At 34.7% G+C, this 18,018-nt stretch overlaps 1 protein-coding gene across 5 annotated transcripts; it reads right to left on the bottom strand.

The window, feature by feature from the left end:
* Positions 1-1,114: 1,114 nt before the first annotated feature.
* Positions 1,115-15,270, bottom strand: LOC131046520 (internal alternative NAD(P)H-ubiquinone oxidoreductase A1, mitochondrial). Of its 5 annotated transcripts, XM_057980279.2 has the most exons (10): positions 12,233-12,385; positions 10,498-10,701; positions 9,745-10,404; positions 6,045-6,264; positions 4,367-4,527; positions 4,189-4,254; positions 3,724-3,887; positions 3,411-3,525; positions 2,154-2,333; positions 1,115-1,847 (listed from the first exon to the last, which is right to left on the bottom strand). In XM_057980279.2, the coding sequence occupies exons 3-10, from the start codon at positions 10,312-10,314 to the stop codon at positions 1,695-1,697; spliced, it is 1,629 nt and encodes a 542-aa protein (XP_057836262.1). In that variant the 5' UTR covers positions 10,315-10,404; positions 10,498-10,701; positions 12,233-12,385; the 3' UTR covers positions 1,115-1,694. The 5 variants fall into 5 exon arrangements, with proteins under 5 accessions (XP_057836262.1, XP_057836263.1, XP_057836264.1 ...); XM_057980280.2 differs by lacking the exon at positions 12,233-12,385 and adding an exon at positions 14,830-15,270 and having other exon boundaries at positions 9,745-10,701; XM_057980281.2 differs by having other exon boundaries at positions 9,745-10,701; positions 12,061-12,385.
* Between the last annotated feature and the right edge of the window lie 2,748 nt (positions 15,271-18,018).

The following is an 18,018-nucleotide window of genomic DNA, read 5'->3' as shown; positions in this document are numbered from 1 at the left end:
TATATGTCTCTAATGAATCCTTTGTCCAAATGAATTGAAAAGCACACCTCCTTACTAAAGGAGTGTCTCCTGCAATTGCCTGTTACCCAGAAAAAGAAATGAGAAGCACACCTCCTCAATGTCTATTTACTAAAGTAGTGTCTCCTGCAATTGCCACTTATTCGCGAAAAGACAAAGGTCATCGTTTATACTGATTACGACCAAATAAAATTAACTAAATAATTTGATGGCTTTCCATATAAACTTTTATTTTTTTGATTCAAAAGAAAAAAGCATGATCAGGACCATAAAAATGAACTATATAATTCATCGTTCCATACAATCGAGAACCATCCATTTAACCTCCAACAGGTTGAGATTTGGTGTAGGGAACATCCTAGTGTAAACAGATTGCCACATTTTATACTCTTGAACGTTCTAGGCTTCTGAGATGAATGACTAGTTTCTTAATAATACTGGATGAATTAGTATCTTTTGACTAAGATCTGATCTCATAACATTGGGAGAAATGCCTCGCCTTCTCCCTGCTCTTTCTTGCTTAAAAATAGTAGAGTTTTCTAGAGGAAAGATTAGTAGGCATGAATTTTCCATATTAGTAGACATGAATTTTCCAGTCTATGTAGTATGAAGAAGATTTGTTTATGAAAAAACTATGCATGAAACATGTAGTATGAAGAAAATTTGAATTTTCCAGTCTACGTAGTATGATTGTTTCTGAAGAAGATTGAAACATGTACTATGAAGAAGATTTGTTTCTGAAAAAACTGTGCATACTTTTGAATCAATTAAGGATGGAAAGTTTTTCCAGAAACAAATCTTACTCAAGATTACTTTAATTACTTTAATTACAAATTACTAGAAACTCCATCATTCCATTGTTCAGAACCACCTGACCATTTTCTCAGTTTCAGATCACAGAGGCCAACAATGGCTCTCTATAATAATCCGTTTCCGTACAAATGAAAATATTTTAGGATACGACTTCTAAATTGCATCAGAACACTGACAACAAAAATGTCTTGCAAGGAATTTCGAAGGAAAACCATCCAATTTTCAGCAAGGAATACTAAAAGCATTTTTTCAATATTGAAATATCAATTTCCTAGTTTTGTCCTACTCCAAATATATAGTTGTTTTTTCATAAAAAGAGGCAATAGAATTGGAGAATATTTAAGAAATAATATATTGCTTCATAAAAATTGAAGCAAATGTTATACTTCTAATGGTGATATTCTTTTGTTTAAGAAATTTCCACCAAAATATAATCCTACTGAATCTGAGGCACAGTAATTATCCCGGCATACAGGGAACTCACAACTTTGAAAAAGATTTACAACCTACCAACTCCTGTATTTTGCTTTCCTATTATTCCTCTTTCATGATGCTATGCTAGCAATATAGCCCAAAGCAATACGATAAAAAAAACTCAGAAGTTGCTGTGCAAGCATATTTTCTCTTCAAACTTCAAAGGCACCTAAGAAGATTTACAAAATTTTATAGATATAACGAAAACTGCACTCTTGCTGTGGTACAGAAAAAACAAATTCAATAAAAAACACTACACCTAGGCTGCCACGGACAAAAGAATCATTACCAACAAGGTTTTGAAGGTAAGAAAAGTGAGCTCAAAATTTCTTGTTCTCTGCTCAACCCGTGCATTATAACAGTATGAGAGAACACAGTTGAAGCTTGGATTATATTCGTGTAATGTCACGACCAAACACAAATGTCGTAGCCCAGTTTACTGCCACATAAAACCTATTCCTCCAACTTAACACTCGTGTCAGATACGCTGATCGCCAGACTAACCAGCTCACAAAACCTGCCATTGATACGCCCTTGGACTCCTGCTCAAGGAAAACGCATTACATAAGCTACACCAGTAAACAAATAGATAGGAAACATCTTAGATACTGGATATAAGATATCTGCAGGAATACTTATATTCGTGGTATTTCTGAGTTTGTGCTCCTAATAAGCATGAACTAGAATCATCGGATACAAAAACAAGCACCCTATGAAATATTCCATCTAACTCGTTGCTTTCAATCTTGTGCTCCTAATAAGAGCAGACTAGCATTTGGGCAGTGCGACACACCAGCTAAAAATTAAATACTAAAATATAACAAGGACAACATCTAACTGTATTTTACCTTGCTCTGGCGGAGATCAACCAAAGCTTTGTACCGACCCACCGATGCCATACTTCCTATGTGCTTGTAAACAAATTGTTGCCCGAAATCTTTGTCTGCAGCAGAATCTGCCTTGCTCCCACCTTGCTTTGCCAGATTATTCAACAAACTGGCGAGATACTTTCCTTCTCTCTCGGCAACCTGCCATTAAGAGCACAATATTGCAATTTGAGTCCCCCAGGGCTAATGTTTATCAGCATGCCATTTATAGCAGAAACAGAGGGCTCATACTAACACGCGTTTTCTCAGAATGTACTACTTCCACCAGAGGAAAGAAAAAATACAAAGTCCATGATGCTAAATTTTTCTCAGCATTTTATATTTCAAGCAGAAAAAGAAATCAAACATAGAAGGCCTACAATTATACATAGAGTTTGGCGCACAAAAGTCAAGAACTCCTGCTAGATAAACTATAAGGTTACACCATTATCATAAAAGAAATGGGAATTACATTGAAGCCCGCAATCCCAAGGCTTGCATTACATTGCCTTATGATGTTCTAGGAGCAGGGTGACAATATTACAACAGCTTGACTGTTGGAAAGGAGTATAGGCATCAAGGTGCCTTATTAAAAGAGTTTGACCTACTACTTTCGAGTCATTGTTTAATTTGATAGGGTTAAACCTCCTGCCAGCTACACCAAGGTCAAACCATAGTGATTTTAATTGTTTTCAACTTTTCATGGCTCAAGTTATGTCTTCTGTTCCGAGGTCTAAAACCAATGCATCTTCTGGCTGAAGAATTTCTCTATAGTCAAGCTAAATAGAGCCTTGCTTGAGCTCAAAATCAATTATAGCTTCACAAATTGGTTGAAATAATAAAATGTGAAAACCGAGACATACGATAGCATGTAAAACACATAACACTCCAAGCTATAGATTTATCAGCTTCTGCTGAGCATATCTACAATCCAAAATAGAAATTACGTAAAATAGGTGATTGGTAAACACCCTTAGTCTTAAGTGATGAACAGATATAACAAATAAAGGCGAATTTGAAAACAAATATACTCTGGCAAAATAGACTAGAACTTCAAATTTTCAACAATCATAGAGATTCTCCAAGAAAGATTTGAGAAGTCAAATTACTGACGAAATAAAGAAAAATATTTCCAAGATTTCAACGACGATGAAAACATCTCAAGTAGAATGTCTCAAGTTCAACAATCAAATTTCAACTCAAACCTTCTTTATGCTAGAGATCAAGATTGATAGTCACCTGAGCCAAGGCTGGAAGTGGGGACTTGCCAGTACTTTCATGAAAACCAGCACAATCACCAATGGCAAATACATCTTCTACTCCAGGAACTCGTAACCATTCGTCTATAGCAATCCTGTAATTCAACAGTCCTCATGTAAATATAGGATACTACAATTTCACATACAAATCAGTTCTCTTGGCACTACTAGGTACCGAACAGCATATAATATTTGGTTGTTTCAACCAATTGAAAGTTCTGACATGACTGTAAAATTGAATAAGTTGTAATCAAGCATTTACAATGCAGGTTGTCATTTGGATAAGAAAGTACCTGCCACCAGGTGATTTAGGAAGCTTTAAGTCTTTCACAAATGGAGTGGGTCCAACACCTGTAGACCAGACTAGTAAACCATACGGAACTTCACTTCCATCGGTAAGTATTAACTTGTCCGGTTTAACATCTTTAACAACACCCCGAACGAGTCTAACTCCTGCCTGAAATTAATAGGCAGCTATGAGGATTCAACTCTGTAGAAAAGGCATCTAAAGACAATAAAAAGTGTACCACCATTCGCCTATATTGCATTTAATTTATGCTTCCTCCAATTATTTAGTAAAATGACAAATCAAACTCATGATATAAAGCAACTGCTACAAGATCAAACCCACTTCAATTATTTTTAAACTAAAAATTAATAAAATTAAAGATAAATCATGTAAAACTGGGCAATGCTAATATCTGTATTGTGGCTCCTTCGTCCTATAGGAGATTTCTAACATAAGAAAAATTCCTTACCTTGGTCAAGTGTCTAGTTGCATACTCCCTGAGCCCCACGTCAAAAGAAGACAAAATTTCATTTGCCTGTTCATGCAAGGGAAAAAATTGGTCAAAACTTGTTGTCTTCAGCGTCAGTATTCTGAAACTACAAAAATTATCAATACTATCAAAGTTGGGAAGCCTGAAGGTTCCTTACCTCTATCAAGGTGACATGAATATAGTTCTTAACATGAGCATATCTATAATATACATCTCTCTTGATAAAGTCACTTAGTTCACCACTAAACTCAACCCCAGTAGGGCCACCACCTACTACTACACAGTGTAAAAGACGGGTTTTTTCATCCTCTGTAATTCCTGTAATTGCAATCAACTATGAGTCCAAGGACATTGGCAATCCAATTTCTAATTAATCAAGACATTCTAAAAGAAAAATATAAATATAATGATTTTTTTAAATGATATTTTATGAGCTTTTTTTTAAAATGATACTTATCCAAATGTGCAACCCCTTTAATCTCTCATGCATGACAAATCAAAGTCCTTCACAGTGTAACATCAACAATCTAACATGAACAAATAATTTTATTCTGGAAAAAGTTCTTCATAAGCCTTACACTCCATGTGTTAAAACCCAATAATATGAAAACGAAAAACCTACAAGATTAAACTAAAATAAAATAACTCTTACACCCATACAAAATATGTTTTTCCAAAATAAAGTTCAAAATACATAGTTGAAGGCGCAACAATAAATAAAAGAAGAAAACAAGAACTTAAGAAGAATCCCACATGCCAATGGAAATCTTAGCCTGATTTCAAGTGTTGAAAAGTCCAGTATCACACAATTTTATCTCTGTTTCTTTTAACTTTAAAAAATTAAATTAGTATAAACAAGCATATGAATCCATGGGCTTTTTGGGCTGTCCTAAATGTCCCCAAAATTTGATTAAAAACCACCTATGCATTTATATTTGGCATAGGAGATGAAATTTTGCACGCTACTCTCGTCTAAGATTAATCTCAAAAGCACTTCCACATACCTTGCTTCCTTTCATATGGGATGGTGTTATGGTTGGCAATCCAAACAATATTAGCAAAAAAAAATTGAAACAAGAATTGAATTTAGGAATCATAATTTCATATATTTACATTTAAAAATGTGTGATCTAATTCTCTTGGAGTATTTTGGATTTGACTATGCCAAACAAACGAGAATTGAATTTAGGAATCATAATTACATATGTTTACACTTAAACATATGGCATCTAGTTCTCTTGGAGTGTTTTAGATTTGACTATGCCAAACAATATTAGCAGGAAAATTTGAGAAAAGAATTGAATTTAGGAATCATAATTACATATAGTTACACTTAAACATACGGCATCTAATTCTCTTGGGAGTGTTTTAGATTTCAGTAAAGCTGTCTCAGGGACAACACAGGTCTAGGACAAATCTGAAAAAAATCTTCAAATTGGCATAGTTCCACCTAATCATAAGGGCAACTCTTTAATTTTGTAATCCAGAATACAGTACAAGATTGCGTGAGCATGCATGATTGTTACTAAATCGAGTCTCAGACCTTAGGTAGAAGGGTGTGATGGTTTATTTTTCAAACAACATTATAAAGGAAATTTGGAACAGGTATTCAGATTAAAAAACATAATCGCATATATTTATTTGCATGCGACACTCAAACATATGGAGTTAAGTTCTCTTGGAGTCTTTCAGTTATTCACTCCAGCTAGCTTGGGGACAACACAGGTTAGGACAAGTTTCTAGAGAACTCATTCAAATAGAAAGTTGCTTTTGAGATAACCAAACATGCATATCTGAGAGCATTAAGTTTAGAAGAAACGTTTGGCATAGCTTACCAGGCACATCTGACAACATTAAATTTAGGAGAAGCTTCCTCCGTATTTCCTGTGCATGATGAACTTCTCTTAGGAATATAGCATGCTCATCAACCCCATGTATTCCAAAAGTCAGTGGATCAGCTCCTGCTGCAATAATGAGCTTATCATAAGAAACCTTAAAGCGCCAGTTTGGATGGGGGATTGATTCATTTTTCTCCCCAGAAGCCTCACAATAAACCTGGAACCAAATCAAGATAAAGTCATTTATAGCTTGTACAATGAGACCGACTGTTAAGAAACTGCTGTGTGACTCTGAAAATACAGACAGGAAAATGGCTAATTAGTTCGATTGCTTACACAGCAAAACAAGAGAAAAAATAATAGAAAACCTTTAAAAATATACAAATAATTTCAAAGGCATTAAAGATTATTTTATATGTTATCATCATAAAATAGAAAACCTGTTGGAAACAATCCAAAATAATATGCTGAACTGTTACAACATTATGAAGCTGATCTTCAACGGTTCAGTCAATCCAAATTTCATAACAGCTGAGAGACTCGAATAAAGATATTATAGTCATTAGTGAGACAGATAAATTGCACCATCCAAATCAATGTAGTAGGAGCAGATTTAACTACAAAATAGGTTGAGCATGGTGAGTGCATGGATGTGATTGATATGGTAACATGTAAATGTAAATATGAAATAACATAGAATCTAGGGCAAGTGAATCGACATAAGCAAGAAGCAGGGATAGGCCACAGGATGATGATCTTTTAGCTTTATAAGAGTTCATTGGTTCGTGGAACGTAGACCTCATAAATTGAGTAATATATTTCTCATCAAGTCGGTTAGATATAAGTTATAACCGGCAAGCCTATGTCACCCACCAATTTGCCAATCACAAGTTCCTGTGTGCCTTGACAAATGCACGAAAAACCATATGATCCAAACAAATTCTCTTATCCACATTCCATGATCCAAACAAATTCTCTTACTAAGGCTGAAGTTCATGGAGGGGGCTTCCTAAATTTAGTGGGTGCTGTTGAAATTTTGTATGATTATTTTAAAGCAGGTGGTCTCATGAATTTTGTCGTGCACCTCACATTTAAAAGTTTAAGCTCCAAAATTTAGGCTGAAGTTCATGGAGGGGGCTTCCTAAATTTAGTGGGTGCTGTTGAAATTTTGTATGATTATTTTAAAGCAGGTGGTCTCATGAATTTTGTCGTGCACCTCACATTTAAAAGTTTAAGCTCCAAAATTTATGGAAGCTGGTGGTCTCATGAATTTTTTATTTAGCATATTCAATTTATTTGAGTAAATAGATATAAAAAATTAAAAAAATTGATTGATAAAAATTGAAAAACTTCAGATAATTGACAAGTGGCAGAAAAAAAGCCTAAGCTGTGAAGCAATTCTTTTCCACCCTCTCAAATCTGCAGCACTAAAAAAATAGGGGCTGCTATTTTTTAAGTACTGTTTTAGAAAAAGATTTAAAAAAAACCTGTAACATTTTTTATCACTTCATAAGACGACCTATTTTTTTTAAAGCACTTTTTTAGGAAAAGATTTCAATTACTCCTGTAGCATTTTCTATTTGACTTTTTCTATTTGACTTTATGGGGACTCCTGCTCTTTAAAAATAGATCTTGAAACCCCTCATGCAACCCCAGCTTAAGCTGTCATAAAATGAATTCTGTTCTTTCAGTGTTGGCCAGAGCTTGCACTCTCCCAATTGTTACCACATCATCCTCGTCATCAGAGAACAACCTCATCAGTTGCTATTTCATTTTCCTATGACTGACCAATCACTATGCAGCACAAAATCTCAATAAATTTATTCTTTGGCGTCAACCACTGAACCTTACTGATTCATTTTAATTTCAAAATTGAAATTAGAAGGCACTAACATATAGAGGCGGACAATTTTTAGTCTCGGCCATCTCCATGTGAGAGGAAGAGCTAACTGAATACATTATTATATATACTAATTACAATCAACCCGTCTGACTAGTTCCCTGCTCTCGAATTGTGCAAGTTAGATGAACTGTTCCGACATATTAGCTAAACAATTTCAAAGTAAGGCCCTTATAGGCTTTCTACCACATTCATTTCATCTTTACCGCTTATGGTCATGTGATTTTGACTACATTGGAACATAAAGAAAGCAAATTTTTCAAATATTTAGAAAAAAATTAAAAAATGCTTTCCAATTAAACGTCATGAGGAATTGTTGAGAGCAAATTTAATCCCATGTAACTTGTAAACTGTCCCAGAGCATTTCAAATCTATTTTTCTGCCCTGAGCTCTGTAACGTCAAGTGACTTACACTGCATAGTAAATTGTCAAAAGTCAAAAGCAAATTGATGAGTTCAAAAGTCAAAAGCAAAGCAAATTGATGAGTAGAAGGTATTGTCTGCAGTGTTAAATTATGATCTTTATATCAGGACTCAACTGCACTGTTTTTTTGACACAAAAACTATTTCAGGCGTAACTATTCATGTGAACCTAATGTCTCATGAGAATGAAACAACTTTCTAGTTTAGTCCCCATGAGGAATTCTTAAAGCAAAAATTCTTAAAGCAAATTCGTAAGTATTTAAAGGATGGGGTTTCTACTCTAAGAAGGGAAAATTATTGAAAAGTAAGTCACAGGGTTCGCCGAACTTTTGGTTTGAGATTCGGAATTCGGCGAACCCATAAAAACCTTAGAAATTTCGTATAAATTCACCTAAAATTCTTCGGTCAAACATGTGACTTGTTAAATTTTTAAAATATATTTCTGTCAGTGCATTTTAATGTTTCGGGCAAACTTTTTTATGAATAATCAGCGATTTTGACATAAAACGCAGGAGTCATTTGAGCTTTTTAGCATTTCAACTAGGGCAAAAATATTTGCAGTTGATTTCGAACAGGTTTGATGAGTTGTCCGTTGCTGTTCAGGTTTGTGCCCTGTGTTTATGCTACCTGCATTCGTGTCGCCTGCGTTTGTGCTGCCTACGTTTGTGTGTGTCGCCTGCGTTCATTGTTCGTGTGCTCGCCATTTGATTATCGAGTCAGGGTATCAATAACTTAGGCTCCAAATTATGCTATGGTATTATGCTATATAGTCTATAAGGCGAATTATGCCATATAAGACTAATATATTGATAATTTAGGCTCCAAATTATGCTATGATAAGAAACATCTAATGTGGAATACTCTACATGGTCTTAAGTATATTGATAAGATGTATTACTAATTTTTTATTTTTTATTTTTTAAATTATATAAGAAGAATTTGATGTCTGTATTTTTTTTCCCCAACTTTTTGCCCTTGCCGAACTCCATAGCTCTCGAACTCGAACTCGAGAGTATTTTTTCCCCTGAAATCTTAAATCAGTGATATTGATCTGACCACATTTACTCCATTCTTGTCCCCTGTATTTAAGTAATGGACTTCCCAAATCAGGCTACAATGGGAAATTGTTAAAAATAAAAGCAAATTTCAGAACTAAAAGAAAAAACTTTCAAATTTAGGATTCATTAGAAACAGTTCAAAGCAAATTTGTCGGTGCTTTGTAAACGGGCATTCCGACTTAGACTCCATGATAAATAATTTAAACTTAAAAAGAAATTTCTAAGCATTCAAAGTTTTCCAATTTAGACGCCTTCAGAGCAAAACTGTGAACATTTAGAGAAAGGCCTTTCCAATGGAAAAATAAAAGCTAACGCACCTCATGATTGTTCGTGTCCACATTGAGACACTTGGCTAGCAGAAAGTAAGAGTTTGGGGACTTAGACAGAGCAGGTTGAATCCTGCTCACAGGCTCCGCCACTGATCGAAATTCCAAGGTCCCAACACAGGTAGAAGCTAACAAAGGAGTAAAAACCATATGATTTCGTGGTGAAATGCAAACAACATCATACAGTTTAGTATTCAGTCCTTTCATCAAACGACAGCCAGCCCAGCCAGTACCCAGGACTACAACACGAGCCTTCTCCCCTGGCTTAGTTGGCCCCAAACCAGGCAAACACTCCACACTATCACGTGATTCGTTTTCATTGTGCTCCACAGGAACCTGCTCGGCTATAGGATAGAGGCTCTGCGATGTTGTAGAAATTGACCTGGTTATGCGATAATTTAGCAGGTTTTCTGTTGTTGAGAAGTACCATAAATTGGGCTTAACAAAATCAGATGTATACACCGGCGGTATCAATCGTGAGGCTTCATTTGCAGCCCTCCTTGCCAATACACGACTACCGGCCGCCTGAAGTAGTCTTCTGGAAAATGGAAGTAATCCCATGGCGTTAAGTCTTCGGGACCTACTAAAATATTCAAAGCCCCTTGATGCAGTATACTTCTGCCCTTGAATGAATCGTCTTCTTTTCACTTCCTATTGAAGCAATCGTTAAACAAGATTCAACTACAAACAACTAACAGCGATATTCAAAAAGCAGAACGAAAGGGTTCTGATCGGAAATTTTACTGCATTGGCTTTCAAAAACTGCACAGTAACCCCTCGATAAGACCAGGGCGGATACAGGTGTTGCTCTGCTTGAAGTTAATCCCACAGGATCGTATCGAACAGCTTAGATCTTAACTTGTAGTGTTCCATTGCAATGCTTCAACACTCTCTCCTGAATTGAAACATGAACCCATCACTCATCCAGCGTAATTGCAGGTCTTCTTTCTGATCAAGAACGGCCACAAAGAACAAATCATAAAAAACATTATTCAATGAAGTACTGCGGATTAAAAACTAAAAAGCCTAACATAATTAGGTTCAGAATGCAAATTGAATTCAATAAAGAAGATGATCATTCCAATTCTCTATAAAATTCTGTCAGAGAGATTCCTTAACGAATGAACCAAGATTCCTCTTGAACAGAAAAGATTCCCTGACAAATCGAGTTGGGTTTCTCCAAAATTAATAAGATTCTTTAACATATCTATTCAGATTTCCTAAAAATTTAAAATTTTCCTTAATTATTCTTCAGATTTCTTTAAAATAGGAACAAAAAAATTCTTGCTTTTCGGAAACAGAACAAATACTATTTAACAAGTACGGCCAAACGAGCCAGGAAATTTTAACGCTGAAACAACATCTCGTTTTAACCCGTTTTTTAATGAATTTAATCCATTCCTACTTCATTACTTCGAATTATTGTTTTCTTCACAAATCCAAAACAGAGCAAAAACAGAAAGTGAAAACATACCAAATCAAACGATCCCCTACTTAAAAAGAAACGTATGGTAAGCATAACCATCTAGCAAGTGACGAATCTCGTACAGTGAAGGCCTGAGTGACTATGGATCCCCTAATACCGCTTAAACAAATAAGACTTTTTAAGGTACAGTGAATGGATCCTAGTGGTGGCAGCTTCACCGTAGATGACTTGGCTATTGTCACGCAAGCATGTTGCTATTAGCTTTAAGGGCAGGGACGCGTATATCTTTGTAACCCCGGTTACAAAAATTAAAAAAATATTATAAACCTTAAAAATTTTAAAAGTAACTTTCTCATTTTCGATCGAGAAGACTTCACGCAATAACTCAAGCATCTCATTCCTGAAACCTGGATCCATCAATAGTTTGCTAGCTCCGAGTTCAATATTTTCTAGAAAGCCGATGCTTCATTTCTTGACCAGGGTTTTAATGTAGTAGGAAATTCCATTTTTCACCCAAAATGCAGTAATAAAAGGTCAATTAAACGAAAACAAACATTCACATATTTCAAATTGCAAAACCCCTTAAAACGCCCTATTTTCCGTACTACTATGTTTTTTTTATATCATTTTCCACGGAGAACACATACGAAGTGCTCATTTTGTTTTGCTCATTTTGTTTTGAGTAATTGATTATGTAAAGATTTTCAGATGTTGTCCTTATGCACAACCAATCAAAATAGTATTCAAAATTATTCATAAAAATGGCTAAGGAAGACCAATCAAATACTAAACAGATGGTTGATCGTGTCTAAAAATGCTAAACTTCCGAAACATCAGATTTTAAAACTACATAAACTCAGTAAATCTTTCTTTAGTTTTACCCTCGGAAATCGGATTAAATCGATACTTTTCAGATATGGAAACCGGATTTCACCAAAAATTCCTGCTGAAACCATAAACCCCTAAACTTGTCCCGCATTTCGAGGATCGGCTCACAAATAAATGTTTAAAACATCGGTTCAAATTCAATGTTCAAGAAAAACTAATACGTACCCGTCCCTTTTTTACTAAAATTCATACCCAACTGTTTCTGTTGCGAAATATTTCCACCGATTCTTTCTTGTAGGTGCTGATTCTTTCTTGTAGGTGCTTGTCGGCAGAAAACCTTAAGCGCTGAAGCACGTAGCACGTAGCACGTTGGGAGCAATTATACATAGGACGGCGACAAGTCAGCAGGCAGGTGGACCGCGTTTAACACTCTACCTGTCTTGCACGAAAACTTTCTTCCTGAACGTTGGGAACGAAATACGACATAAGTGACGTGCCGCTGGTCCAAAGCCGTCTGTGTGATTTTCACAATTTAGCACGTGTAAGTTTAAGAGTTTTTTAATTTAACGAAAGCGAACCCATGTGGGAGAAGAGCATACTGGAAATTGACGGTCTGTGGCATGTTATATTTTAGGTCAATTACCGTATTAAGCAAACTAAATAATAATACGTTACCCTCCATTAATGTATTAGCTAAATTAAATAATACTAGGCACAATATTGTAGGCACTTGGTGTGATGCTATTGGTTGAGTCATGTTACAGATACCTGATTAAAATCTTTGAGAATAGAAACTATATTGTATATTATACCCTTGCTTGTAAACCAATATATAATATGTAAAAGAAAGAAAATTAATGATGTTGGAGAAGATGAGAAGAAAGATCAAAATATTATAAATAAATTATATATATATATTTTTTTTTAATTTAAGAAAAATATTAAAATTAAAAAAGATGAGAAGAAAGATCAAAATGTTATAAATAAATTATATTCTTTGTTTTGACTTTATAGGAGAGAGGACCCAATAGTTGTGCACCCTAACTTATAACTAAAGTTTCAGGACCACATCATCAAATATCATGCCACATCATTATGCTTTATGTTAAGGTGTCTAAAACAGTTCAAAAAAGGTGGCACCAATAGGTATGCAAAAGATGCCCCAATACTTGTGCAGCTGATGTGGCATCACATGATTGGTTACTTTTTACAGCAAATGATATATTTCATTCAATTATTGGTACTCATCCTCAACAATAACAACTATTGATGCAATGTTGTACAAAAATTGGACTTAAATCAGCACTCAACTACTAGATCTTTTTCCCCGTCCATTAATTATACATTCCTGCCATATATTAATGGATATATGGTATTGTCTTACACTCACATTCAACTGGCAGCTTGATATCTTGCACTACCACGACGCTACTAAAATTTCCAACCTAAAGCTTGCATCATTTAACAAATTTGGATACTAATATAACTAGATTTGCAAATAATGTTTGTAACATCAGAATTTGCTTCAATTGGAAGTAATCAGAGGATACCGTCTTGTTGTTCTTAATGAGAGAATTTAGGAGCCGTTGGACTACTTGATCGTGCGAAAAAGGAAAAACAAAAACCGCAAAATGAAGTTTCCCATAATTCAGTGTAGATTTATTTATTTTTGGACGGCCGGTCGCAGCTTCCATCCCATGTTGTTCGTTGTCGTATTTGCAAGCCCTATTAACTATATCATTCAAAAAGAAATGACACCAAGTAAATATTCCAAAGTCAAAAGAATGCAGGAACAAGGAGAATCTTTGAAGGTATCATTTTTCCGAAATTGCTCCCTAAAGCCCACCCTTCCCATGTGATAAATTTGACCCTCCTTGAAACTTATAACAAATCGATAAAAAAAAAATTTAGAAATCCCAACCATAAACCACAAGAAAATCTCCGTCTGCTCCGATTGGTTGCTTTTTAACTCATTTTCTATTTTTCTTTCTCACAGCCTCAAATTTCACTTATTTTCTTTATGAATAATGAATTTTAGATCTCCGTCTCTAACCAGAAAGCCAAATCCAGGAAATGAAGAATTCAAACTGCCTTCAGACAAACTATTCCAATATGTTTTAGCATAATATCTACAGAGAATGCATGACTAAAGATTTCAAACTTCTAACTTTTTAAACAATCCAAAAATTTCACTTCACCGCTCCAAAATTAGATTGTTTTTGTCCAATCCCCTGAAAATGTATGAATAATCTCCATCTCTTAACCCAAAAATGAAGTTAAAATCACAAATGAACGAAATCAATCATTCAGATACTTCAAAGAGCAATTTCATTTTTATCAATAAAATCACTAATTTACTCCAATCACATACAGAAAATAAAGGCAGGGGTTATGGCGGCTCAAGGTTTAATCTATTTTCCCGACCTGCCAAAATTTTCAGTTTTTTGCCCTAGGCTTAAAATAAACAAAATAGCGCTCAAATAATTCTCAAATAAACGTCTCAAGGACAACAAAAGACAGAGTTGATTCCCAGAAAATGATGTCTTACAGCATCGCATTTAAGAATCGCCTAAATTAACTGGTTCTTTTACCAACTGCTACAGAAAAAAAGCAATCATAACCAAAAACAGGTTTATTTTCATCAAAATTCCCTAGAAATGATGTCTTATAGCCACGCACTACTCCAACACCAATGCATTTAAGAATCCCAAAAATTAACCGGTTTTTTCACCAACTGCTACAAAAAAAATAGGGCAATCATAACAGAAAAACATGTATTTCATCAAATTTCACTAGAAAAACCTAGAACTGTTAAAACTTACATTTTTTCCACCAATCGCCAGATGAAATCACTCGTTCTCTTCAAAATATCTCTGGCATTGACTCAAAACTGCTCTGCAAAAACTAAAACTTTGCCCTTCCTCCTCCAATCAAGCACAGCAATAGAGATGGCTTAAAAAAGGCACGAAGAATCTTTAACGCTTGCAACGGCGTAGCCTCCGAGGAAATTTTGCTTGAATTCTTACACATTCATGATTGTTTCCAAAGTCTGCAACGATATTTTCCTTTCTTTCTTCCCTCTTTTTCTTCGCCCTCTCTTCCCTCTGTTTGGTAGCCACGTTTCTAACCTAAAGCGCAAGGCGCGTTACACCTGGCGACAGGTCAGCAGCCACGTTGAGAGCGGAAAGAGCTTCCTTGTGCTCCAAGAAACCTGCTCCCTTAATTTTCGGAAGCTATAACGAAAATATAATTTGACGTGCCTTCCGAGGAAAATGGAATACATCGGTCGCACCCGAACAGTCGAGTAAATAATTGAAAAGAGACTAATTTGCTGTGGCGGCGGCAAGGCAGCTCATGTTTTACAGGAGGCTTTGTATTGTTGTTTATTCCGCGTTCTATTTTTTATTATATTTCATTTCCAATGCGTGTGAGTTTTCATCACCAGTTGTTGCTTGGCGTGCTTTCAACTTCCTTTGAAAAAAATTCCAGCTGTCTTTCTTTGACTTAATTAGATTTGAATTTATATTAATGAGTGATGATTTAAATTAATGGAAGAAACATTTCAGTTGTGATTCTTGGGTGTTCTATTTAAAGTTATAATTTTAGGTTATTTAAGACATTATTTGATTATTATATGTTAGATTTGAGTAAGAGAGATATTTTAGGGGAAGTGTATTAGGGGAAAGGATCTAGTTGTGCACCCTAACTGCGTGCTTCTCAAAATTCTGCTTGGAAATTTCAAATCACTCTAATTTTTTTACAGCAACTTACTTCGCAAGTCCCCTACTTATAACTAAGATTTCAGAGCCACATCATCAAATATGATGCCACATCAGCATGCTTTTTGCCAAGGTGTCCAAAACAGCCCCCCAAAAAAGTGAGACCAATAGGCGTGCAAAAGAGACCCCAATAGTTGTGCAGCTGATATGGCATCACCTGATTGGTTACTTTTTACAATATTAATACATTTCTTAACAACTATTGGTACATTTGCTAACAACTGTTGGTACATTTCCTAACAAAAATTGATATTTTTTGTTTCAAACAATAGATTTTATTTGTTCATTTTTTGGAACAAAAGGTATCAACAACCCTCACAACAATCGATACATGCTCAACTACTGGGTCCTTTCCCTTAGTAACAATTATAGCAATTTAAAGATGAAAATAATCATGTAGTACAACCACCTCAAAAATGGTCAATACTCATTGATATGGGTACCAACAAAATTGCACTCCTTGTTTTAAAGCTCAAAAATCTTAATAATTGGAAATAAATTGGATGGCTATTGGTACATGTGAAATTTATTAATGGACTTTAGTTATCATTTTTTTGGTTTGTTTAAAATTAATAATTGGGGGGTTGGATGAGCAAGGAGTGAATAGCAATTGGAACATGGATGATAACTTGTGTACTTCCCCTAGTTATTATTTTATTATTTATATAAATTATGAGGAATATATTAATAGAATATTTGTATTGTACAAGTATTTAAGGTATTTTTTGTATTTGGGAGTGATGTATTTGATTTAATGTTTCATCATCAAAAGAATGAATTGTATGTAGCATATACAAATTAGAAAACACCAAACGTGGTTTCTATGTGAGTAATCCAAGAGCATTAAGGTGAGCAAAAAGCAATAATTTAAAAATTAATAAAATTTGAATTCATAGGCATGGATCAAAGTGTGTTAGATCATATATGCACTTGTGTGACCAAATATACGATCATAGAAATGATCAAGAATAATAGATAAATTTGTCAATGATTTCAATGCACTCGTCTAAGCCTCATTGATATCCCTATACTATTGACGAATCACTTTGACATTTGTTGTAGTTTTCTAAGTACTTTTTGTAGTCACATAAATCTATCCATTTAATTAAATGAATATTTATTATTTATTTGATTATTAAACCACTAGCCAATAGTTAATTATATTAACATTTAATTAATTCATCTCTACACTCTTCTGCTATTAACTAAAGAAATTATCCAATTTATTTAAATTAATTCATTAAACCACATCCCCAATCAATTAAATGAATAAAACATATTTATTTAATTTAACCCCCTTTCCTCTTTTAAATAAATAAATAAATATTTATTTAAATCCCTAAACGCCCCCCTGCCCCCCCACCCCCCCCACTTGCATTCTCCTACAAATGCAAGTTGCACCTATTTAGTTGAAATAAAGTAATTTATTTTAATTAAAATCATATTTTCCCTCACCCACCTAACCCATTCTAGATTCTTCTAACCCATTCTAAACTCTTCTAATCCATTCTAAATTAGCCTAATCCCATCCCTAATTATTGTCACATTCCTGAGCAACTTGAAGTCACTTCTCAAAGCCTCAAAGTCTTTGAAATACATTAAATGGCTTTATGTCTCCCACAAACTAACCCCTAAAGTCTTCCAAACCCTTAATGGTTCTTACACAACCATTTATGGCTATTACATAACCATTAATGGTTAAACTCAACTCACCCACATGGTTAGAGACTTTCCCTCTAACTCAACCCCCATTTAACTCATGTGTCTCCTCAAGCATTCATTGCTTTGACCATGGTTATCCTCACTAACTCTTGCACAAGAGTTTATCCATTGGATAAAAGCATTATTTATTGGATAAAGGCTTTATTCATTCAACCCAACCTAAACCTTAACTCCTAAGGTAACTCTCAAGTCATCTCAAGCATTTAATGCTTCTTCCATCTCCTCTCAAGCCATCTCATGTTGACATTTGTTATCCTGGGATTTGGTTGAAAGCCCTCACATGGATCACAAACCCATCAATCCTGGCCCTTGCTAAGATTACTCAATCTTGGCCATCCAATATTCTATTTTTCTTATAAATAGAGCTCTCATTTCTCATTTTTCACACATCTATCATCTAAGCCATATCTAAGAATCTAGAAATCTTATATGCATCTAACTTATAGTGAATTTGAGAGAGAATTTGGGAATTGCTTTTGTTATTTTGGTTAAAATTAACATTAGATAATT

Source organism: Cryptomeria japonica, chromosome 7 (genome assembly GCF_030272615.1).
Source record: "Cryptomeria japonica chromosome 7, Sugi_1.0, whole genome shotgun sequence".
NCBI classification, from domain to species: Eukaryota; Viridiplantae; Streptophyta; class Pinopsida; order Cupressales; family Cupressaceae; genus Cryptomeria; species Cryptomeria japonica.
The sequence above is the reverse complement of the archived record's forward strand: the minus strand, read 5'-3'. Positions and strand labels throughout refer to the sequence as shown.